Consider the following 24,725-nt stretch of genomic DNA (forward strand, 5'->3'; position numbering starts at 1 on the left):
ACAAATGCACTGAATGGCCACAGCCTGGGGGCTGTTTGCCGTTCCTCCTGTTAATATATTAACCCTGTCAAAATGATTTTCTCAAGCTTGAGTGCCAGCCCATGGCACATGATGGAGGAGGAGAAGGGAGGGGGGCATAGAGGCACTCAGGCCAGCTTCAGAAGCGGTGGATGGAGCTTGCAAAGATGTCTGTGAGGAGATGCAAGGCTTTGGGGATTTCTATTAAACCTCAAGGTGAGAAATGTTACATTTTGTCTACCGGCACAGTTTCCTCCTGTGTGGGCTTTAAAATTCTGAGAGTTGTCACTGTAACTTAAATATGTTTTGTCTTGTCTTTTTCTAGCATCCGGGGATGGAGAATCACTGGTAAGATACGTTGTTAATAGTCTTATTTTCCTATTGAAGTCTCTCTTGAGTGAATGTCTACTTGTCTACTTGTTTAAAAAAGTCCAGTCCTGGCTGTGTGTGTACTGGGTATGCCAGTAATCTTAATGCTTTGGGAGGCTGAGGTGGGAGGACTGCATGAGTCCAGGAGTTTGAGACCAGCCTGGGCAATATAGCACAACCCCATCTCTACAAAAAATTAAAATCAAATAAATTAGCTGGCCGAATGTGGTGGTTCACTCCCGTAATCCCAGCACTTTGGGAGGCCAAGGTGGGTGGATCACCAGAGGTCAGGAGTTCATGTTCTGGTCAACATGGTGAAACCCCGTTTCTGCTTAAAATACCCAAAATACCCCCAAAAAAAAAAAATTAGCTGGACACGGTGGCAGCACCTGTAATCTCAGCTACTTGGGAGGCTCAAGCAGGAGAATCGCTTGAACCCGAGAGGAGGAGGTTGCAGTGAGCTGAGATTGCACCACCGTATTCCATCGGGCGACAGAGCAAGACTTCATCTCAAAAGATAATACATTAGCTGGACATGGTGGTACGCTGTGTAGTTCCAGGGTCGCTGGGGCCCAGGAGCTTGACTTGAGGCTGTAGTGAGCTGTGATTGCACGACTGCACTCCAACCTCGGTGATAGAATGAGACCCCGTCTCTTAAAAATAAAAAAATCCATTTGTTTCCTAAAACTCTGGGATTAATTTGAAATCATTACACATCTAAGTAAAAGTATGTGTTTCATATGTTGATTTCAGTAGCAAACGTGTAGTGCTTTAATACTGCCTGTTTCCCATATGTTAGACTCATACCCCCTACTCTGAGTGACACGTTTGGACAAGTCGTGGAGCTATAGGGCCCTCACTTCCCACTTTCTCTGCCATTTTGCTTCAGTAGCTCTTTAAAGCTACTTAAAGTTGTTTTAAAGGGGCTTTGAGTGTCTAGTGGCTGTCCCCCAGCAGTGCAGGAGTTTGGTGTGTTAAGTCAAGTAAATCAAAAGTGAGGGGCTGAGGTTTGGCTGAGAGGGGTGAAGTGAATGTTTTTATCCCATTAAAATGAGTTAACACGTGGGTTTTTCCTCCTCAGGATGAAGATTCTGAATTCACATTAGCCTCTGATTTTGAAATTGGACACTTTTTCCGTGAGCGGATAGTCCCGCGGGCTGTGCTGTACTTCACTGGGGAGGCCATAGAGGATGATGACAATGTATGAGGCTCGGGGAAGGGGGGCTTCCACCTGGGTGCTTATCTCTGTTGGTGCAGAGTGGCCCTGAATTGTGGCTTGGGAAACCCCCATGCCTAATCTTTTTATTACATCATCAGCCAGATATGTAGTCCAAGCTGCTGCCCTTGTTGTGGGGGGAATATGCTTGAAGAGGAGAAGTCTGAGGAACAGAGCAGGAAAAGCAGGTGTCTGCGAGGCAGTTTCAGAGGTGATTGCCAGTTTCCTATGTGAGCCCTGCCTAGTGACTCAACAATGTTCTCTAAAAACCTAAGCTTCAGGGAACTTCTAAACACAGGGAAAATCTCTTTCGTGGAGGTCTGGCCACAACAAACATTTATTGACAGTGGACTCATGCTAGCCTGGGTTCATCAACCCAAAAGAAATAGAAATTCCTGAACTTCTATCTAACTAGGTAAAAAGGAAAAAAAAAAAACCCGTGCTCCCCAAGAAAACAATAAGATTGCATGTCACTTTCCTTTCTGGGCTTGAGGGAAGCCAGCTCTTCCACAGTCAGAACTTGCAGGCACACAGCCCAAGTACCGCTTAGAAACTCCCATCCTCACCAAGGCTCAGGCAGCTTCAAGTCTTCTTCATCTGTGGAAAATAAAGTTTTGTTTTATAGAATGTTACTGGAAGTATGTTCTAGATGATATTCTCTTTCTTGTGGAGCTCTTAGGTTCTGTGGCTGCACTAGGTTTCTTTTCTTAGAAGGTCTGGTCTGTTGGGGCTTCAGACAGGGTGGCAAGAGCTTAGGTGGGTTCAAGGGCCTTAGCCCCCTGTGACAGTAAAGGCCAACATCTCCTCACGCCTCTCCCATTGTACTGAGTTCCACCAGTGGGGAGAATAGGCCAGCGTGCTCTTTATCAGCTGTTAGGTCTTAGACTGTTCATTTAACTTCTAAAACTCAACTTGCTGGCTCATCCCTAGGCTGGGAGGTGGTTGCAGGTCAGGGAACATGGACAGTCAGGTAGCTGCCAAGACATAGTTTTATGGATTCTAGACCAGCACTTTCCAGTAGAACTTTCTCTGTTGATGGAACTGTCCTCTGCCTGCTTGGTCCAGCACAGTAGGACTGACCACTTGAGGACTTGAAATATGGCTGCTGAGACTGAAGAACTGAACATTTCATTTACATTAGTTTAAGTTTAAATAGTGAGCTAAGGGCTAGTGGCTACACATTGGAAAGCTTATCTGAAACTTTTTTGATCATACACCCGTCAGTTTAAAGGACTTGAATATGCATGTGTGCTATTTGCTTACTTATATGCAGTGTCTGTGCTACTGGTGAGCACTGTGCCACATTTGCTTATAGTAAATGTGCATTTCATTCATAATACGTTCAGCACAGGTACTACTGATGAGCAGTGTCAGAGGCTAGAACTGCCAGCTCAGATTAGACTGCTCAGACTCGCATCCCCATTCTCCCTTTAGTAGCTCCACCACCTCTTTGAGCTTCAGTTTCCTCAGCTGTAAGTAGAGCTCATGGTGAAGACTCTGGTTACTTGTTAAGCCCTTAACATAGCACCTGGCACAGAGCAATGATTCAGTAAGTGTTGGCATAAAAAGTGTTTTACTAATGTTACATTCTAGACTGTACCCTAACACTAGAAAGTTGTTGGAGGAGGAGGTGAATGTGGGAACCCTGGTCTTGTCTTCTCTGCACATGGCAACTCCTGCTCTGCCCAGGTGGGTGATGCCTCTGGAGCAGCCCCTGTGCACAGCCCCTCAAGGGCAAAATGCTGTCCTTAGAGCCTTGGAATAGGCCCTGGAGCCTGCTTGAGGCTCGTTGGGATCTGACCTGAAATGGAAGATTATTAAGAAGTCTTTCCCTGCCTGATGCCAGTTAGGATCCTTAGAGCGAAAGGGCGCTGCATTGTAGTCACATCTCATCCTGGCTGCTGCGTGGCGCCAGGAGGCTGTGCAAACTGTGTGAACTCCACACCAGCACAGTAGGATCCTTCTAAGTTCCATTGAAGTTGGCTCTAAGGAATACATGGTGTGAGCTCAACAAAACGGGAAATGTTGATAAATGAAGCTGCATTTTCGTTTACTACCCTCGTTATGCAACCAGTAGTGATAAGGTGGTTTTGCTTTTGGTGTAAGTCTCATGTTTGAAACTTGATTTTCAGTCTGACCAATGATGTCTTTGGATGTAGGAGAAACTGATTCAAGACAATTGACTAATGGTGGAGGTTCGCCTTTGAGCGCCTTATTGATCACTTTAAAGATTAAACACCAAAGTTTTAATATATTTCTACTAAGGTTTCTTTTCCCTTTGTATGAAATGTAAAATGATACCCAGACTCCTGTATCCAATAACATTATGCTACTGGTTAGATCAGCCTTGTAAAAAATTTAAGGAAAGCAAATTCATCGGTTTACAAAAATCTTTTCCTGTGTGCCTGCTCCTCGGTGTGAGAACAGCCAGGGCAGAGCTGTGGTGCCAGGTTCCCAGCTATGTCCGGTGTACACCCTGGCTGACCAGCTTCCTATCCTATTCTTTGTTTTGCGTGACTTTCAATTTCCTGGCATGCTTTTAAGATGCACTGCACACAAGCAAATGGCTCCTCAGCCAAGCGAGGCCCAGCAGGCAGCGTGGCTGGACTTTCTGCTCCTCTTAGGCTTGGTCAGTGAGTCACTTGATGGGACTGGTGTCTTGGGCAGGCTGCTGTCATGTTTTGTAAACCTTAAAATGTTTTTCTGTGTTTTTCCAGTTTGAAGAAGGTGAAGAAGGAGAAGAGGAGGTAAGAGACAGGTTTATGCGGTGCCACTTAGTCCCTGAAGTTGTTTCTTCGGCTTTCTCTGCTTGACGGTTATGGACTCACAGGGCTGTGTTATACCCATTTTTTGTGATGCTGTCTTTGACTCTAACAACGTTCTTAAGACACTAAGCAGAAATGCATAGCAAATGCTGTGACAGTTTCCATCGTTTTTGACCCTGCAGTTGGTTCATGAAAATGTATCTTAGAAAATAATCATTTAACAAAATCTACTTTTTCAGAATTTTGTTTCTTTTAGGGCTCTCTGTGAGAACAAAAAGATACCTAGAAATAATTCTAAGTGTCCAAAGGAAGTGATGAGTCACTTGTGGGTAGCAGTAATTGATTTCCGTCTAAGGCAGTGTTTTGCTTCGTGTGTTTGTGGATTGTGAATGCCACGAAAGTTTAAATCTTGTCATTCCAGCTAATTCTCACTTTTTAAATATAGGAATTGGAAGGTGACGAGGAGGGAGAAGACGAGGATGATGCAGAAATTAACCCCAAGGTTGGTAACTTAGGGGCCACCCAGACCTACTTATTATGCTGCAGTCTTAGACTTTCAAAAATGTTCCCCACTTTGAGGCAGTAGTGTAAACAATATTCATTATCTCCTAATTAGAAAGTTTAAAATGTGTCAGAAAAATACTGGAATGATTATTCAGACACTGTGTATATAATTTGAGTGTTGAGTGTACATATTCAGTAGAAGCTTTTCCAGCTGTCTCAAGCTGTGTCCTATTTACATAGACTCCTCAGTAGAGCAACTTGACTTTCCAAATGTTTCATTCTTTAAGGTAAGGTAATGATTTAACTGACAATATAAATAAACTTTTCTTTGTGAGTGTTTGGAAAAGGTACAAAGAAGGGACTTTGGGGCTCTTTTTGTTAAGGAACAGAATAATGGGATTGTGGGCATCATTTGACAGTTGCACTTGAGCTGAGCATGCCCAGATGATGTGTCTAGATATCTCATATGTCTCAGATAATTTAAAATAAATTGGGAAGGTTTACTAAAGAAAACTGAGTTGAAAATGAGCGGGCAACCCCATTAATTTTACCTGCAAATTTAGATTTTTATTTGTGGTCTCAGAGTAACTTAAATCAAGGTACTTTGACCATTTGGCACATTTTAAAATCAGAACTGCTTAAATGTCATCCTACATCATCATAAGAGTTTCCTCTTGAAAAACACGAAATGTGTAGTTCACTTGCCTCTTAAAATTAAGTATATTATGGGCTGTCAGAATACTAACGTTACCTGGTGTTTTTGTAATGTGTCTCTGTCCGACTAGACGTTTTTTGCTTGTTTTTACCCTTGTTTTTTTGGAGTGTGCACTAAAAGCTGTCAGTGTGATATCCTGGCTTTGTCATCAGTTGGTTTAAACTGGCTATTTCCATGAATGCATGTTCACAGTTGTGGTTCCTTCAGGGAAGGGATGGGAGAAGAGCTTTTAAAACTTTTTTGAGAATGTGTCTTATAAAGACTACTCTGGGAATAATCAGCTCATGGAAATGTTCATCTTCTAAAGTTTGGCCTGTTGATGTGGGAGGACTGCTGAAAGTGTACCTGCGCTCAGCACCGTGGTGGTGGGCGGTGAGGGCTGTAGGAGATCAAGGCCTGGGTCTGCCTTGCGTGCATCACAGTGTGGGGACAGGGAAGGTGAGGGCTGTCAGTCAGCCAGTGAACAACGTTGGGTGAATAAATGCTGCCCATCACTGCTCTGCGGGGTGTCTGATGGACCCAAGGGCCATGTGTGTTTATTGGGCCGTGTTTCCGCCTTGTGGGTGCTGAATGGACACTTTCAAGGTTGCAGTTGTAAAGCAAGGACTGGGGACAATTGGCAGGGCCACCTCCTCAGACTCCGTGTACAGCTGCCTCTGTCCTTGTTGCACTTGTCTCTCCCCCTCCCTGTATTCTGTGCCTCAGCTTCTCTTTTCCTCCCCTCTGTTGTTTGTTCTGCTTTCTTCTGTCACCTTGGAGAACCTTGAGTCTCTGTTCATGTCCCAGGTTTCTCAAAGAGCATTCTCACCAGCCATTATAGAGAACATGATGTGGTGGATTACACATGCTAACACCCCATGAGACCTTTGATAAATGGTTTTGTTGGTTGGGGGAGAAGGGACTAAAAACATGTTCAGGCTAATGGTGTGAATGAAGTTCAGAGACGGCCGGCCGGGATAAGGCCAAGCCTGCTGTCCCTGTCACATGCACCTTCCAAAGAGATGGGCAGTGTTAGAGTCTGTGCAAGCAAAAGAAAACGAGGAAGGAAGGGAGGTTTTAGTATTGGGAGCAGTCTGATAGAAGCGAAAATCATGCTTCTGCCCATTTTGAAAGTATGATCTAGTGTTGAACTTGTTCACCCCGAGTTCAGTATCTTGCAGCCCTTTTGTATCATGAGAAATTGTGGCCGTTTCCTCCTGTATAATTTTGTGCATTTCATTTTCTTCCATGCTGACAGTTCCTTTCAATTTTTTTCCCCATTTAGGTGTAATTTTTGTCTGTTAATCATTCATACGTTTCTAGGTAAGGTGGAATTCCATTCATACCTAACTTCCAAACTTCTGATCTATACTTTTTACAATGCATTGTTTTTACTTTGAATAAAGAGGGAGTTGCTGTCCAGGTACACTCACTGTGTCACAGGTTTGACATAGGTGTCTGTTACATGTACTTTTAAAATCAATGAACCAAACGTAGATTTGGTCCCTGCTTTCTGAGCCCAGTGTTTCTTGCTAACCAAGTAGCAAAGATGTAACTTGGGTGTTATTTTCATTGCTGATGGTACTGCTTTCCATCAAGAGGGCCCTGGATGGTCAGCAGTCTGCACGGTGGCACACACAGGCCACCATAAGCAAGCAGTCCTTGCAGAGAGCATAACACACTGGGCTGTCCCAGCTGTGCTCAGAACACACACTGTGTCACAGGCAGTTGAAATTGGCCCATTGTCATTACCAACACATGTCTGTTGAATATCTATACTTTTTGAATTCATGTTTTGTGCAGACCAATAGGTACACAGAGGGGTAACAGCTTTTACTGCGCCAGCATTTTTTATCTGAAATGTTAACTGGCATCTGTTTTGGTGTCAGCAGTAAAAAGTACTGTTGTGAGGTTGGCGCTAGTTGAATGAAGCAAGAACCAGTTGTAGATGAAAGTGAGTATCAGTAAGCCTGGAAGCTGTTTCCCGCCCCACTTTCTTCAGTCCCTGTAGCTCTGCCCTGTCCTGGAATGCTGACAGGAGGCCGTAAGTAGACAGAGGCCCTTGCCCGTGACGAGACCTGTTCATTCGTAGCACTCTTGGGATGTAGTGGGAGAAAGCAGAGAGGTGGGAACAAGAGGTGCCGTGAGGAACCCCACAACCATAGCAGGGCCTCTGCATGCCGGGATAAGTAGGCACTCCGTTTTTAAGGGTCTCGTCACGGAACATCAGCATGATCCTGGCGGCCCGTAGACCACATGTCCGTGAGGTCTTAGCATCACCGCCTCCCTGTCTTTCTCATGTAGGCTGCTTTCATGGGAAACTGATGGTACATAGGGCGGATGCAGCTCTTGGAACGATTTTGTTTTCCAGGGCCAGGTTTGAGACTATGCCTGTATGTTTAAAATTATGTCTAGCTGCCATTAATTCCTGTTGTCCCCGCATGTCTGAAGAACTTAGCCACTCTTGTTCCACCTGTACCCTCACCCACTCCTCCCAAGCCACCCCTCTCACGCCACCAGCTCTTTTGAAGAGAATCCTCAATGCGTGCCACCTGTCCGTATTTCAGTATGCGTCCCTGGAAGAGAAGGGCAGGGTGTGACAGCAGCAATCCCCGAGGAGTGTCACACTGAGGCCACTGCCTCTTCAGCCATAGGGCTCTGGGCACTTGGGGCTTCTTCGCCAGTGCAGCTGTGGTCGAGTGTGTTTTAGTGGCATGTCTTTGTTGCCTTTCTTAGGTCGAGTGTTATCTGTTAAAACCCCACCTTTTAAATGGTCCCATGAGAGATGAGATTTTTTTCCTATTAGTTGGTACCTTTTAAAATGCCAGCTCCTCCTCGCTTGATAATCTTAGCATCGATTAATGACTCAACCATCATTAAAATTTGTGACATGAGATAAAGGATGCTTCAGTTTGGGAGTTTAGGTGTAGTTTTTTTTTTTTTTTTTTCCGGCATGTATCACAAGCTAAAAACAATTGGTGTCTCTCATACGTAAAATTCACTTCTAAAACTCCTGTCAGTCACTTGCAGAAGCTCCAGTGTGCTGTGTGAGCACCAAAGCCTGGCAAGGGTGGGCCACGTGCTGCCTGCCTTCTCAGAGGGGGCTGTGCCCTCAAGGCACAAGGGAGGCAGCTTTTCCCAGAGTCAGGTGCATGGCCTACTCCCCTCCAACAAGGCACTGGGTCATGACACCGGTCTTGAGAGTCTGTTCTATGCGGACTCTATTCCCTCTAGCAGTCTTCACCCAGTATATTGGTTTTATTTAGAACAGATGAATACTACATTCTCGTGGTTGAAAATACTTATTACATCATTTCTGCAACTTAGGATAATTTAGATTTATTTCTGGTTGAGCATTCCAAATCTGGAATCCTCCTGTGAGCATTTTCTTTGTCTTGGGTTCCAGATTTTGGAGTATCTCAGATTTGGGATTTGGGATGCTCAATCTGTGGTAGGATAAATTATAAAATCCTGTGTATGACATGACATAGTATTTGCATTATTTAAATGTACATAAAGATGGAGTCTCTCACCTTGTTACCAGCCCCAGTCTTCCCCGTCCCTGCACAGCTCCTTTACTGACCTCCCATTTTCTAGGCGAGTCCCTTGGTGGAGGCACACTGTTTGTCCCACTCCTCCTCTCACTGCTCCGGCTCGGGGCACCCTGCATCCCCCACACTCCTAAGGCCAATGGCGCAGTGCTCTTGGCCACTGCACTGGGCCACCTTCGGTCTACCCTTGAATGTCAGATTGACATGGCGAGGGTTTTTGGTCAGCCTCGTTTTGTCTCAGCCAGGCTTTTTGGGCAGCCTGTGGGGTGGCTGAGATTGGGAGCTTAGACCAGGGTTCAAGGTTATTGATTTTGTTTTTTGCATCTTATACATATTTTTTTGGCCATCCCTTAAATGTGGTTTCCAAAAGAATGAACTGTAGCCTCACCTTATACCATGGAAGATGTCATTTATGGTAACCCAGGGATCTTTTTGCCCCATACAGTACAAGTTCTTAGGTTCCATAGGTACGCTGGATTAAGAGCAATTTGTAATCTTAGCCAGAAATCATAGATTACAGGTTCGTAAAGTTACTAGCTCAGAAGCATTAGCAAGATCGTGATGTATTTCTTAGGCTATTGTTGGCCTCCACACAAATTCATGGAGTTGCTGGATGTGGTTTAAAGGGTACAAGAGCTCTGTGTTAGATAATATTGGAGTTAATCCATTCCTCTGGGAGGGGAATCATGTTTCCCGGATGCTGTTACTGGAAGGATAGCATTGCCCCTTGGTGAGACTGTTAGGAGAGTGAGTGACGGATGGAGCTCTTGGGAGCGGCAGCTCGTCATTTGTTGGTGCAGTACAGGCCACCATAAGAGGATGGATCTGCCGGGGCGCTCCCTGGTAGTACAAAGAGCAGGAACCCGCTAGAGGAGAGATTTGCTTTCCATGAGCACCAAGGGTCTGGCCTACCCCGAGACAGATGTGCCCTTGAGAAGTGAGGACTGTTGGCACCAAGAGGGGTTGCCTCCGCGGTGGCCTTCCTGGGTGGAGCTGCCCGTGTTGAGCGCACTGTGCTCTGTGTGGGCAGGGGTGCTGGCTGCTTCCCAGCCCTTTCATGGGCAGCCCCCTGGAGCTCCACCACCCCATGGAGCCCCAAAACCCTCCTGCTGAACATGCCATGAATTTGAATGCTTCAGGGCATACCTTTAAAAACAAAATAAGCAGCCCTGCTTTGACTGCGGGCGTAGGAGGAGTTAGCTTTGTTTTTGTCACTATTTTTAAAAGTATATTTGCAGTAAGCATTTTTTTCAATGAGAATAAACTCATTCAGTCTTGGCTTTCGTTGTTGATTGGAGCTAATTGGTGAATGGAGCTGGCTTTGCTCTCTACAAGCCTTGTCTTTTTCATTGACAGAAGGAACCCAGCCAGCCAGCGGAATGCAAGCAGCAGTAGGAAGCGGAGGCGGGTGCCTGGCAGACCGGCTGTCGGGACTCCAGGCCTGTGGGCGGGGCCTCGGTCCTTGCCGCAGCACAATCCCGTGGACAGAGCTTACTCCATCTAACTCGTTTTCAAGTGCATGATTTTCACTTTCACTTTTCTTTTTTCCTTATTATTTTGCTTAACTTGTACAGTGGCAACTGAAATGCATTTCAGAAATAGGAGGTTTCGTCCAGCACCCTCTGCAGCCTTGGTGCCTGTAGCTCTGGACTTGCCTGGGCCTTTCCCTGTGGGAGGGCCCTGTAGACCACATCGGGGTGGGGTGGGGGTCACTTGGCAAAAGGGCCGAGGTCTGGTGATGTGGTTCCCAGGATCTAGAACCTCTCCCACCCCTCCTGCAGTTGGACTGAATTCTTCCCTTTCATCCGAAGAAACCCACTTGCCGTTTCCAGCCGCTTAATCTGCTGAGTGTGTAGCCTGCGTCACCTGTTGTATGCTAATCATCTCAGAAGGGCTGTGTAGAGTAGGGCCGTGTTCTCCTTAGGATGTTGCTTCTTGATTTTTTTTTTTTTTTTTTTTTTTTGGGGTGGGTCAGGGTTGTGACACACCAGCCCAGGTGAGAGCTGATGCGGTTCACCTCATATTTATTTATCCCTTCTTGCCTGTGAGGACTGCGGCTTTTCGCTGTCGCTCGTCCTTAACATTTCTGAACCACCTTGGTGACCTGAGCAGGAAGATGTGCCACTTCTTAGCAGGAGCAAGGCCTGTGCGGAAGAAACGCTGCTCCCTGCCACCAGGGCTGAAGATGCGAGCCCGTCCTCACGACGCAGGCGCCACCCTGCTGCTGGAACTGGGTTTCGGCAGTCTTCTCCAGTGAGGGACTGGGCTGGGAAGTCCTGCGTTTCAGTTGAGCGTATGAGCGTCAAGTCCTGCTTTCTCAGTAGCCCCATTGCTGGGCCCCACCGTTCATCCTGTCTGAAAGTCCTGGGTTTGGTGTGACCGCTTGGCGGCTGGTGGATGGGGTTTTCAAGTAGGTGACGGCCAGGCCTGTGGAGAGTGCTCAGCCTAACCTTAGAACACATTTGTAACTGAATACAGTGTTTTCAATTTGTACAGAATAGTTAGAATATTCTATTAAAGTTGTGAAACATTGAGTCAGCACTGTGCCGTGTGGTTCTTTGTAGGGGAATGTGGTGGGGAAGCGGGTGGGTGGCATCTGGCTCTCCCTTCCGGCGGTTCAGATGTGCTGCACACCCTGTTGGGCTCTATTGAGCCCTGGGTATTGGTGACTCCAAGACCGGTTGTACAGCTTACTTCTGAGGCCTTGAAAGCTCAGTTTGAGGCAGAGGCTGCTGTAGCCACCCCACTACACCTAAGTCGTTGCTGTATGCAGGCAGCTTCACTGTGGGCCCAGGGAAAGACTGTTCCTGCCCCCAGGAGGGGATCATTTCTCAGAGTTAGTGGGACTGTGCCTTGTAGATCCAGAAGGCTCCAAGAGGAGAGCTTCCTGATAAAGCCCATGTTAGGTCTGTCTGCTCTCTGAAGCTTTTCCTGGTATCTCTTCCATCCACAATGAGAGGAGGCACTCCACTCAACACCTGCCGCACCGGCGCTTCCTGCCCTGACCGTGGGAATCCCAACCTTGGCAGTGCCACCTGGTGAATGAAACGCTGTCATGAGAAGGCAGCCATGGAGCTGGCTCATTGCTCCCCCACGTGGCTGGCCCTGCCCTGCTGCCTCCAGCTCACCCATGGGCTGCCTTCTCTCAGAGCAGCAGGAAGGGGAGGTGCAGGCTGGGAAGTGAATGCTTGCAGCATACCCCCAAGGGCTGTGGAGCCTGACGTCTGCTTCCTGCACCTGTTCCTCCGTCCCCATCCTGTGAAGTACCTGGGGGAGCTTGGTCTCAGGCTCCCCAGCCTCAGGGTGGCCCCATGGGTGAACAGCACCCTGGCCTTACTTGGTCTGCCCAGGGTCAGACCCCATAATCCAAGGGGCATGTGCCATTTTGCAGTGACCCACCCCTCAGCTGCGGAGACAGCCCTGCACACTGCCCTGTCCACTGGGTGCCCAGAGTGCCTTTTTAGGAAGGGCTCCACAGGCTTGGGGAGTGCCCTTCACTACCTAGCTGGGTGGTTTTAGTTCAGATTTGCACTTTTAGATCAGATTTGCACAATGAGGGGAAAGGGGATGTTAACATTGTGTCTTCTGGGGGTGGGGGTATCTGGATTTTCCCTTTTGAGTGAGAAGAGTGTGAGGACCCTGCACCCACCTGCGTGCATCCTTCACAGAGCTGGGTTCCTGTGTCCCCCACTGAGTCTGACCTTGGGAGTACATGGTTCGTGGATGCTGCCGAGTTCCAAGGACATCTGGGCGCAGGACCTCAACGTGAAGCCTGGGGCGCTGTGGAGGCCCGAGGGTGCAGGCACCTGGTCTCCCCCAGGACCTCAGCACCTCCGGCCTCTGTCATCCTTGCATGGCCGCTGTGTCCTGCCTGCACCCCAGGGTCTCAGAAAAGGGAAGGTCATTCTCCAGTGGCCAAGGAGCCCAGGAACCATCCCAGGCCCAGGCCATTGTCAGCTCAGGGACTTCAACCATCAGTGGTCACAGAAAGTCGCTGAGTGGTTGAGAGGTTTGCCCAGAGCCACCAACTGGAAGGCAGCTGGGAAGTGGGGGCTTGTGGCGGCCACCCAGCCTGGCCTGGGTGAAGGGTGGCTGCTTCTCTTCTGGTCCTGGGGGCCAGGGGGCTCTGCCACAGAACCTCAGCTCTGCTAGCCCAGGCCCTCCTTTGTCCCGACTGAGCCCCTGGCTGGGGAGGCAGACATTCACCATCCAGCCCCACCCCACCCCACTTGGGGCTCCCCCAGCCCCTGCCCTCCCTGTGACTGTTCACCCTGTGCGGGAACTGAGACTCAAAACCAGTGGCGCTGGGGTCAGGGCGGGAGTTTGGGGAGCAGCCCGGGAGATGGGAGGTGGGGCCTGGGGCACCCCCCAACACAGATGGCTCAGACGCATCTGTCAGCTGCCATCACATGGGTGCTCCTGGGCAAGGAGGGAAAGAACCCGCACAGCAAGTAGCCAGGCACAGAAGACCTGGAGGGCCCTGTTTCTGTCCGGTTCTAAAGCCTGCAAAGCTACAGTGCCGGTGACTGCCTGGGAGGGATCTGGGGTGGGGGGATTGACCAAGGAACACTTTGGAGGGATGGAAGTGGTTACACAGGTGTATACATCTGTCAAAATTCATTGAGTTACCTCAAAAATGGGTATATTTGGTTGTATATAAGTTAGTCCTCAATGAAGCTCAGCTTTTTTTTTTTTTTTTTTTTTTTTTTGAGATGGAGACTCGCTCCATCGCCCAGCCTGGAGTCCAGTGACACCATCTCGGCTCACTGCAATCTCCACCTCCCGGGTTCAAGCGATTCTCCTGCCCAGTCTCCCGAGTAGCTGGGATGACAGGCATGCACCACCGCACCTGGCTAATTTTTGTATTTTTAGTAGAGAAGGGGTTTCACCATGTTGGCCAGGCTGGTCTCGAACTCCTGACCTCAGTGAACCACCCACCTTGGCCTCCCGAACTGCTGGGATTACACGTGTGAGCCACCGTGCCCGGCCTGAAGCTCAGTTTTCAGAAGTACCCCAAACAGGGTGATTCCACTCAAAATTCTGTTTTTTCCCTTGAGTCAGGAGCTAGAACCTGACGGCTGCTGCTTTCCCCAGCAGGGTCACCTGGGACTCTCATCCACAGCTGCCTGGCATGTGGGTCCGTGAGTGGTGTGTCCCCCACGTCACCCTACCTGGCCAGTCTGCTCTCTAGGCTCATGATCCCCCTTAATGTGGAGCTGGGACCAAACCAACATCCTACTCTGCTCCTGTCCTGCTGCCCAGCAAACCTCTCCCGGCCCAAGGGCCACCCATGGGACCAGAGCCCCCTTCCCCAAGTCCCAGGTCCAGGGCTTCCTGCCACCTCACCCATCTTGTCCCTCTCTCAAAATGCCCTAGGCTGCCCCCAGCCCCATCACTGGGCAGGCTGAATCAGCATGAGCTGCCAGGATCCAAGCTTGCCCCTGAGGTGAGAGGCAGGGGTGGGGTGGGTAGGGGGCAGCCAGGGTGAGTAGGTGGAGCCCCTGGCTTCTGCCTGGCTCATCCAGGCACAACTTGATATTACTGACCTCTGACCTGCCCCTGCTGGGTCCTTGGCTTGCCTGGCTCTGAGTCAGGGCTCAGGGCTGGGCAACTGATGAGCAACAGAGGAACAGCCGGGGGCAGCGGTGGGAGAAGTGACCATCCCAGACTCAGCCAACCCCAGCTGCAGTGCCCTGAGGGAGCCCTGGGCCTGTAGAAGGGGTTGCTGTGTGCAGAAGCCTGTGGCTCCCCACCAGCCAGCCCAGCCTGGCCACAGCGTGGCATGGACTTCGGCCTCTGCCCCAAAACCCTCAGAACAGGTGCCTTCCCAGGTTCCTTCTGCTGGAGCAGGCACCTCCTCCCCAGCCCGCCCCAGGGAGCATCCCCATGTGGAGTGGGGGGCCCAGGGGACCCCAGACCCAGCTGTTTGGGCCCCACCCACCAGGAGACACTGGCAAGCAGTGGCCCCCAACAGCAGGGCCTCCTGGAAGGACGCCTCATCAGGCTGGCCCTGGCTGAGCTTCTGATGCGCTGAATTTGGTGTGGGTTTCCAGGCACCTCATGCGCCTGGGACCTTCCCCATTTAAGAGATGCAGACCCGAGTCTCAGGACAGAAGCCAGGGCCCAGCTCTTGCAGGGTGAGGCCTGGACACCTCCTGCCGAGATCAGGTCACCTTGGTGTGCCTGAGGGAGGCCCCGCCTGCTAGGCTGTCCCCAAGGTGCCAATCACTAGCCCATCCTGGCCATGCTGACTCATGGCTCTCCGAGGGTGGCAGCCGGATGTTACTTACCATGACCCGTCAGCCTGGCCCAGCCCAGCCCAGCCCAGCCCAGCCCAGGAGAAACAAGGCAGCTACAGCTGTGTCCAGGACCCCACTCAGGGCAGACCCACACAGGTCACCCTTGTCGAGCTCCTCAAGAAGTCTATGGTGTCCACCAAGTTTCCAAATCTCCCTAGGTCTCAGTTTCTGTATCTGGGACATGGGGAGAAGCCTCACCTCCTCAGAACCCAGACCCTGGGCATGGCAGGGCTGCCCACACCGGCCCTTACCAGTGCCTGCCTGGCTGGAAGCCAGTCTGAGGAGGGAGAACAGCACCTCACCAAGCAAGGCGGGTGCAGGGTTGGGAGGACAAGAGGGAACGCCTGGAGATGGGGCCTCAGTTGCAGGCACTGGCCAGAGTTGCTAGGGTCTGCTGCCCCCAGCCTGGGGGCCGCCAGCGAGGGCCTGAGGTGGTCCCTGGGTCTCAACCTGCCCCTTTTCAGCAGGGGCTGCCCTCCCCAAGGACCAGAACACCAGACCTTATGTGGGGACCCTTCCTCGTCATCTGGGGGCTCCAGGCGCTCCTTGGCTTGTGGCCGCTTCCCTCTGATCTCTGCCTCTGTCTCACATGGCCTCCTCCCCCTATGCCTGCTTCTCCATAGTTCTCCCTTGTGAAGCCCACCTGGGTAGTCCGGGGGAAGCTCCTGCTCTCAGGGGCCTTGCCTATATCACACCCTAGCCACTAAGGTCGTGTTCACCATTTTGCCATCAAAGGTAACATTCATGGGTTTTGGGGAGTAGAACATGGATACGTCTTACTGGGGGCCACCATTAAGCCCATGAAAGGGGCCTTTCAAACAGACCCAAGCACATGAAGAGGGGAAAAGACAACCATGCCAAAGGCCACAGACACACAGAGAGATGGCTGCCCCCACCCCAGGGATAGAGAAATGTGTGTGAAGACAAGACCTCAGTTTTCGACCACCAGTTTGTTTGTGGAATTTTTTTGTTGTTGTTATTGTTTTTTTTGTTTGTTTGTTTGGTTGGTTGGTTTTTCTTGAGACAGGGTCTCACTCTATGGCCCAGGCTGGAGTGCAGTGGCACTTTCTTAGCTCACTGCAACCTCTACCTCCCAGAGTGAAGCAATTCTCCTGCCTCAGCCTCCTGAGTAGCTGGGATTACAGGTGCATGCCACTGCACTAGGCTAATTTTTTCTATTCTTAGTAGAGACAGAGTTTCACCATGTGGGCCAGGCTGGTCTCAAACTCCTGAACCCAAGTGATCCACTCGCCTTGGCCTCCCAAAGTGTTGGATTACAGGCGTGAGCCATTGCCCAGATTGACTTTATTTTTTTTTTAGTACAGAGTGCCCACCATTGGCCTAGCCATGGGGAGATTGGCATTGCAGCCCTCGGGGGAAAGGGTGAATAGGAAGAGCCCCACTGGCGGGCCATCTTGGCAGTTACCACACATCTGAGGGCCCTGCTAGCCCAGCAATGCCATGTCTGGTGTGCAGGAAGGCAGCGCCGTGTAAGATGACAGCAACAGGGGACACAGCCCAAGCCCATCCATCGCAAGGGGTGGCTGAGACATGGAGGATTCCAGATAATGAGGGCTGGGGTGGGGGGTTTCTGGAAAATGGCCCAGACATAGGAAGAGACACAAGCTCATACCCCTGCATGCATGGATATTCATATGTAAATGCATTTTTAAAACTGGTAAAGGGCACATCACAAGTTACATTCTTAACCATTTTTTAAAGTGCACAGTTCAGTGCCACTAAGCATAGTCACACTAAGCATATTCACACTGAGAATATTCACACTAAGCATATTCACACTAAGCATTTTCACACTGAGCATATTCACACGGAGTATATTCACATTAAGCATGTTCACATTGAGCATATTCATACTGAGCATATTCACACCGAGCATATTCACACCAAGCATATTCACACTAAGCATATTCACACCGAGCATATTCACACCAAGCATATTCACACTAAGCATATTCACACCGAGCATATTCACACTGAGCATATTCACACTAAGCATATTCACACCAAGCATATTCACACCGAGCATATTCACACCGAGCATATTCACACCGAGCATATTCACACTGAGCATATTCACACCGAGCATATTCACACTAAGCATATTCACATTGAGCATATTCACACTAAGCATGTTCACTTTGAGCATATTCACACTGAGCATATTCACACTAAGCATATTCACACCGAGCATATTCACACCAAGCATATTCACACTAAGCATATTCACCCCGAGCATTTTCACACTAAGCATATTCACACTGAGCATATTCACACTAAGCATGTTCACATTGAGCATATTCACACTAAGCATATTCACACCGAGCATATTCACACTAAGCATATTCACACCGAGCATATTCACACTGAGCATATTCACACTAAGCATATTCACACTGAGCATATTCACACCAAGCGTATGCATACTGAGCATACTCTGAGCATATTCACACCGAGCATATTCACACCGAGCATACTCACACTAAGTATATTCACAATGAGTATATTCACACCAAGCATATTCACACTGTCGTGCAGCCACCATCAGCATCTGCCTCCATGATTTCTCATCTCCCCAAATGGAAACTGTGTCCCCATTAAACACTCCCTATTGTCGTCTCCAGCTCCTGGCACCTGCCCTCCTACCTTCTGTCTCTGAATCTGACGACTCTTGAGACCTCGTACATGTGGAATCATTCAGTACTTGTCTTTTTGTGTCTGGCTTATTTCACTCAGCACAGTGTCCTCAAAGTCCATCTGTGCTGTAGCTTGCGTTAGAATTCCCTTCCTTTTTTTTGTTTTTGAGATGGAGTTTCACTCTTGTTGCCCAGGCTGGTGTGCAATGGTGCAATCTTGGCTCACCGCAACCTCTGCCTCCTGGGTTCAAGCGATTCTCCTGCCTCAGCCTCCCAAGTAGCTGGGATTACAGGCATGCACCACCACGCCCGGCTAATTTTTCAGGTGATCCACCTGCCTTGGCCTCCCAAAGTGCTGGTATTACAGGTGTGAGCCACGCACCCAGCCAGCATTCCCTTCCATTTTAAGGCTGTGACTATTCAGTGTGTGGGTGGACCACATTGTGTGTGCCCATTGTCAGTGGACACTTGGTAGCTTCTACCTTTTGGCATGCTGCTGGGAATATGGGTGTGCATGGATCTCTAGGAGAGATTCTACTTTTAGTTCTTGTGAGCATGTGAATGAGAAGTGGAATTGTTGGATCACAGGGCAATCCTATATTTAATTGTTAAAGGAGGTTGGGTGCTATGGCTCACTCCTGTAATCCCACCACTTTGGGAGGCCAAGTCGAGTGGATCATCTGAGGGCAGGAGTTTGAGACCAGCCTGGCCAACATGGTGAAACCCCATCTCTACTAAAAATACAAAAAAATTAGCTGGGCATGGTGCCACATGCCTGTAGTCCCAGCTACTCAGGGGGCTGAGGCAGGAGAATCACTTGAACCCAGGAGGTGGAGGTTGCAGTGAGCCAAGATCGTGCCGCTGCACTCTAGCCTGGATGACAGAGTTGGACTCCATCTCAAAAACAAACAAACAAACAAAAAGCAATTGTTAAAGCAAATGTAAATGCTTTCTTAAAAAGCATGAGGCCAGGCACAGTGGCTCACATCTGTAATTCCAATACTTTGGGAGGATGAGGCAGGTGGATTGCTTGAGCCCAGGAGTTCAAGACCAGCTTAGGCAACATAGTGAGACCCCCATCTCTAAAAAAAATATACAAATTAGCCAGGCATGGTGGCATGTGCCTTGTAGTCCCAGCTACTCAGGAGGCTGAGGTGGGAGGATCACTTGAACTCAGGGGGCTGAGGTGGGAGGATCACTTGAACTCAGGGGGCTGAGGTGGGAGGATCACTTGAACTCAGGGGGCTGAGGTGGGAGGATCACAACCCTGGGAGGTCAAGGCTGCGGTGAGCCATTATTGCGCCACTGCACTCCAGCCTGGGCGACAGAGCAAGACCCTGTCTCAAAAATTTATAACAATAATAAAACAAAAAGAGGCCAGGCTCAGTGGCTCATGCCTGTAATCTCAGCACTTTGGGAGGCTGAGATGGGTGGATTGCTTGAGCTCAGGAGTTCAGGACCAGCCTGGGCAACACGGTGAAACCCTGTCTCTACAAAAATACAAAAAAATTAGCTGGGTATGGAGGTACGCACCTGTGGTCCCAGCTACTCAGGAGGCTGAGACGAGAGGATTGCTTGAGCCTGGGAGGCGGAGGTTGCAGTGAGCCAAGATCATGCCACTGCACTCCAGTCTGGGCAACAGAGCAAGACCCCATCTTAAATAAACAAACAAAAAAGGATGAGAGTGGCCCTAGGTGGGGACATGAGAGATGAACACTCAATTTTGTTTTTATTATTTTTTTTTTTTCATTTTTTCTTGCCCTGTTGCCCAGGCTGGAGTGCAATGGCGCAATCTTAGGTCACTGCAACCTCCAACTCCCAGGTTCAAGCAATTCTCCTGCCTCAGCCTGCTCAGTAGCTGGGATTACAGGTGTGCACCACCATGCGTGGCTAATTTTTTTTTTTTTTTCATTTTTAGTAGAGACAGGTTTCACCATGTTGGCCAGGCTGGTCTCAATCACCTGACTGCAAGTGATCTGCCTGCCTTGGCCTCCCACAGTGCTGGGATTACAAGCATGAGCTACCATGCCCAGCATCAATTCTGAAATAATTCGAGCCTCTTTTTTACTATTTATATCAACAATTGGTTACTATTTTTGGTAGGGTTTTTTTTGTTTGTTCTGTTTTTGTTTTTTTGAGACGGAGTCTCGCTCTGTCACCCAGGCTGGAGTACAGTGGCACAATCTCGGCTCACTGCAAGCTCCGCCTCCCGGGTTCACGCCATTCTCCTGCCTCAGCCTCCCGAGTAGCTGGGACTACAGGCACCCGCCACTATGCCCGGCTAATTTTTTTGTACTTTTAGTAGAAACGGGGTTTCACTGTGGTCTTGATCTCCTGACCTTGTGATCCATCCACCTCGGCCTGCCAAAGTGCTGGGATTACAAGTGTGAGCCACTGCGCCCGGCTTTTTTTTTTTTTTTTTTTTTTAGAGATGGGGTCTTGCTGTCTTGCCCAGGCTGGTCTTGAACTCCCATTTTCAAGTAATCTTCCCACCTGGTCCTCCCAAAACACTGGATTACTGGCACAAGTCACAGCACCTGGCCTATCTTTGGTAATTTTTTAACGTTGGAAATAATTAATGATGATACACCTGCCAGGGCTCCCCCAGGCCCGCTGAATGAGAAGTTCAGGCCAGGAGGGTGAGCATCTATGCTATGAGGAGGCTGCCCCAGCAACTCTGCAATCTGAGCCCTGTGCAGGGCATGGGGCCACCTCAGTCCTACCTCTCTCCCTTCCTGTATTTTGTTTGTTCCTTTGTTCATTGGTTCACTCCTTCAAGCTTCTGGAGACATCCCCACAAGCCAGGTGCAGGGCAGTCATGTTGGCTGCTCTTCTTTTCCATCTGCGAGTGGCTGCTGGGAGGGCCCTTCCCTGAGCTCCCCGTGTCCTGGCCCCATCTCCCAACCTCTGAAGGCTCCACAGCCACCCACAAGCAGCCCTGTGGAGGCAACATCAGCCTGATGGAGCCTGACGGAGGCCCCACTCTGCCCCACAGGGCCCCCTCATCTTGGCACGCCTGACTCCCAGTCTCACCCGAGGTAGCCAGGGGCTGTCTGGTCTCATACACACGCCAACAGTCTGCACGTTCGGTAGTCAGTGCAGAGGGGGTCTTTTGGACAATGACATGGATGCCTTTATTTTTTGAGACAGAGTCTCACTCTGTCACCCAGGCTGCAGTGCAGTGGAGTGATCACGGCTCACTGCAGCCTCGACTTCCTGTGCTGAAGTGATCCTCCCACCTCAGCCTCCCAAATAGTTGGGATTATAGTGCACACGCCACCATGCCTGGCTAATTTTTATTTTTATTTTTGTAGAGATGGGGTGGTCTTGCTCTGTTGTCCAGGCTGGTCTCAAACTTCTGGGCTTAAGCAATCTGCTCACCTCAGCCTCCCAACTTGCTGGGATCATAGGCGTGAGCCACCGAGCCCGGCCTCAGGATGCTTTTTTAGCCATTTCCTGAGTGTCTGGGCTGGTCCCTGAGGGTCCCAAAGAATAAAACATTATCACTGCATTTAAGGAGCTGATAATAGCTTCTGAGCAGGGCACTGAGGGATAAACAGGAGCTCATCAGGGGCCAAGGAGAAGGGTGTTCCTGGCTTCTCATTCAATCCCCAACACCTTGTGAGGTAGGACCTGCCTGTCAGGCTCCAGTGGAAGAGATCAGGAAGAGACACAGCAACGGAGAGCACAGCCCTCCGAGGCCAAGGTCAGGCTGAAAACCAGGTGGGTCATGCCACGGGTCCTCTCACTTTCCTCAGGCTGCGGCTGGGAGGAGACAGATCGAGGGCAGGCCTGAGTCACAGGCCCTGGCACATGGGCCACGTTGGGCTCAGGTGAGGTGGCACCAGTGAGGTGGCACCAGTGCACTGCTCAGGTGCTACAGCTCCAGGCAGCTTGGGTCTTCCCCCAGCCTCCCCAGGCTCAGGTGGGCGGAGGCTTGGAGACCCACCGCCTAGCAGTATGTGGTTGGCAGGAGGCAGGCCTTCGAGTGTGCCCTGGCAATCTGAGAGGGATTCCTGGAGGAGGTGAGAGGAGCTAGGGGTGGGCCTTCCCGACTGAGGAGCAGTGGGCCTTTCTGCAGGGCTCTCTCTGAGCAACCCCTCCCACAAGAGGGTGGTGTCAAGCCCCAGACATTGGGCCGGGCCCTGTGACACGCAGCTTCCTCACAGGCTGGGAGGATGGCCAGGCTCGTTGGGCAAGTGCCTGGAGGGCCTGGCCTAGTCACCATAAGGAAGTGACCTCACTCAGGGAGTTTCGGAGAGGTGCTGGCATCCTACCCCAGCTGCTGACAGCCTCACACAGCTGGGCTCCGGTGCCAAGGGTCCAGGCACCTGGACAGGACAGCCAGTGTCCTAGGCCAGATGTTTGGGCACTCAGACTGTACAATGCCTGCCCGGGGGTGGGGGCCCTTGGCTCAGGCTCCGCATGAATTGTGGATGTGGCCCCTCAGATAAATATTTGTAAACCCGGTTTGGACTGATGCTGCCTGACACCACCAACTCCAGGCAGAGCCCCCTCCCCATCCTGAGAAGCAGTCACAGAACATCAGGGCTGTTTCCTGCCCCGAGCCACAGGGTGCTGCAGAATTGGGGAAGCTGTGGATGTGGCCCCACTGGCCGCTGTGTAACCTGGGTGAGTCACCACCTCTCTGAAACCCCCATCCCGTGTTCCCTGCAAACTCAAGAAAGCAGTCTCAACAGGGAGAAATGACTGCATAGAACGAGCGCGGGGCAGTGCCACGCAGACTGTCCTGCTGGTGCCTGGCCCTGGCATCTCTCCGGCTGGTGGTTCCTCCGCCTCCAGCACGTGAGTGGTCCAGAACCCTTGTAGAAGCAGGTCCCATGGGGTGCGGCCGAATCCACGCCAGGTTCCAATCTCTGTGCTGTGCTGGAGAAGCTCCCAGGCTCTTGGCTATCAAATGGCTTTAGGAGGGGCATTCCTCAAAAGACCCTCGTGTGGGGTCCCTGTGTCGGCACTCTGCTGCCTCAACATCCCTCCCCCATATCCCAGGAAGTGAGTGTCACAGTCCTCATCCTCCAGAGGGGACCCTCAGGCAGGCCTGCTCTGGGGGATAAGGATAGGGTCCCTCCTTGGAAAGGTGACCTTGACAAGTCGCTGCACCTCTCTGAGCCACCCTTTCTGCATCTGCAGCATAGGGCCAGTGCTTCTCCTGGGGGCACCGCTCAGCCCCAGGTGGGACCAGGTGAGGCGGTGAGGCTCAGGCCTCAGGCAAGGGAGGCTGAGGAGGGGCTGGCAGACGGTGGGTGGCTCAGAGGGGCAGAGGGCAGTGTGAGTTAGTGGTGGTGGTAAAGCCCCTCGGGTGGATGGTGGACGCAGAAAGGGTGGGGCAGCCCCTGTGTGCAAGTACCTGCCAAGTGGGCATGGTGTCCTCCAAGCCCCTCTCACCTCCTAAGGCCGTGGTTTATTTTTGCCCATGTCCATAAAGACACCCTGGGGGCTCCTGAAGTCACCTGCTGGTCCAGGGCTGGTCAGGCTTGGGGGTCGGCTCCCTCCAGCCCCCACATTGGCAACCAGGTTCAGGCTGGTTTGGCCAAGCAGGGGCCCAGGGTGTCTAGCAGCTGCTGGGGAGGCCAGGGCCACTACGACTGAGCCCCTGGGGCAGGGACTGTGGGCAGAGAAGCTGCCTGGGGAGGCCTGGCCTCCAGGGCTCAGACCTGATTTCCAGCAATCCCCAAAGGGCCATCCACCCCCATACCCCCCAGGTCTTCACAGTGTCCATGAGGGGAATAGCAGAGAGGGGCTGAGTGGGCAGGAAATCCCCTAGGGAGGCCAGGAGGGCTTCTAAATCTCGGCTGCACACCCTGCCCCCTGGCCTCCCAGCTCCTGCCCCACCTGTCAGAGCATCACCCCTGGGTTGCAAGTCCTGCCCCCAGAGGAGTGAGTTTCCCAGCCTCCCTTGAGAGGGCCACTGGGGTACAGGCAAAGAGAGGAGCTGGGCGGGGCCGAGGGAGCACACCTCACCTGGCCTCACCTGGTTTCTAAACCCTCTTCCTCCCCCTCATTTCTCTCAGCCTCTTATCTGCTCCTGTCTGTCCTCTGTCCCTTCCCCAAGGCCCTCTCCATCCTGAACCAGTTTCCTCTTCTGTGGAACAGGGGCTGGAATGCCCACTTTGGGGAGTTCTCTGGGTTAGGTGGAGGCTGGGCACAGTGGTGGCACACAGGCACCACTGGCCCTTCAAGGTCTCCTTGGAATCTTCGAGGGCACACCCTCCCCACAGAGTCCACCAAGCTGTGCTCCTGGCCTCCAGTACCCCCGACCCCTATCCCCTTCCTCATGTACCTGCTGTGTACCTGGGGGTTAGAGGGATTCCTCTCCCCTCCTCTGGGGTCCCAGCACCAGCCAGACCTGCAGGCACACAGTAGGTGCTTAAGCAACGCCAAGTGTTGGGGGATTTGCCTGGAGCCGAAGTTCCATTGGCTGGCCCCTCAATGGGGTAGGCAGGCTGGTGGGCCCGGGAGTGTTCCAGGCACCTGTGGGCTTGTGCAGTGACAGAGCGCTCTGCCCCTGGCCACTTCTCCTGGTCTCCCACTGCCCAGAGGTGCCTCTTGCCCAGGTCCCACTGCCCAGCAGCCCAGGGCCCTCTGGAAGCAAAAGAAGGGACACCGGAGTCCGCATCCTTTCTGCAGCCTCTCC

The 24,725-nt window shown here is 51.1% G+C and overlaps 1 protein-coding gene across 6 annotated transcripts in view; it reads left to right on the forward strand.

The window, feature by feature from the left end:
- Positions 1-11,651, forward strand: part of NAP1L4 (nucleosome assembly protein 1 like 4) — a 49,284-nt gene extending 37,633 nt beyond the window's left edge. For 5 of the 6 annotated variants that reach the window (XM_058439067.1, XM_058439068.1, XM_058439066.1 and 2 more), the window contains 5 exons: positions 344-366; positions 1,469-1,588; positions 4,321-4,350; positions 4,814-4,870; positions 10,474-11,651. In XM_058439067.1, coding sequence (XP_058295050.1) covers positions 344-366; positions 1,469-1,588; positions 4,321-4,350; positions 4,814-4,870; positions 10,474-10,512 — 269 coding nt within the window. In that variant the 3' untranslated portion in view covers positions 10,513-11,651. Of the gene's footprint in view, positions 1-343; positions 367-1,468; positions 1,589-4,320; positions 4,351-4,813; positions 4,871-6,851; positions 6,890-10,473 lie in introns of all 6 variants that reach the window. The other variant, XM_058439065.1, reaches the window with a different exon arrangement.
- Positions 11,652-24,725: the final 13,074 nt, after the last annotated feature.

The sequence above is a fragment of the Hylobates moloch genome, unplaced genomic scaffold (genome assembly GCF_009828535.3).
Source record: "Hylobates moloch isolate HMO894 unplaced genomic scaffold, HMol_V3 SCAFFOLD_5, whole genome shotgun sequence".
NCBI classification, from domain to species: domain Eukaryota; kingdom Metazoa; phylum Chordata; class Mammalia; order Primates; family Hylobatidae; genus Hylobates; species Hylobates moloch.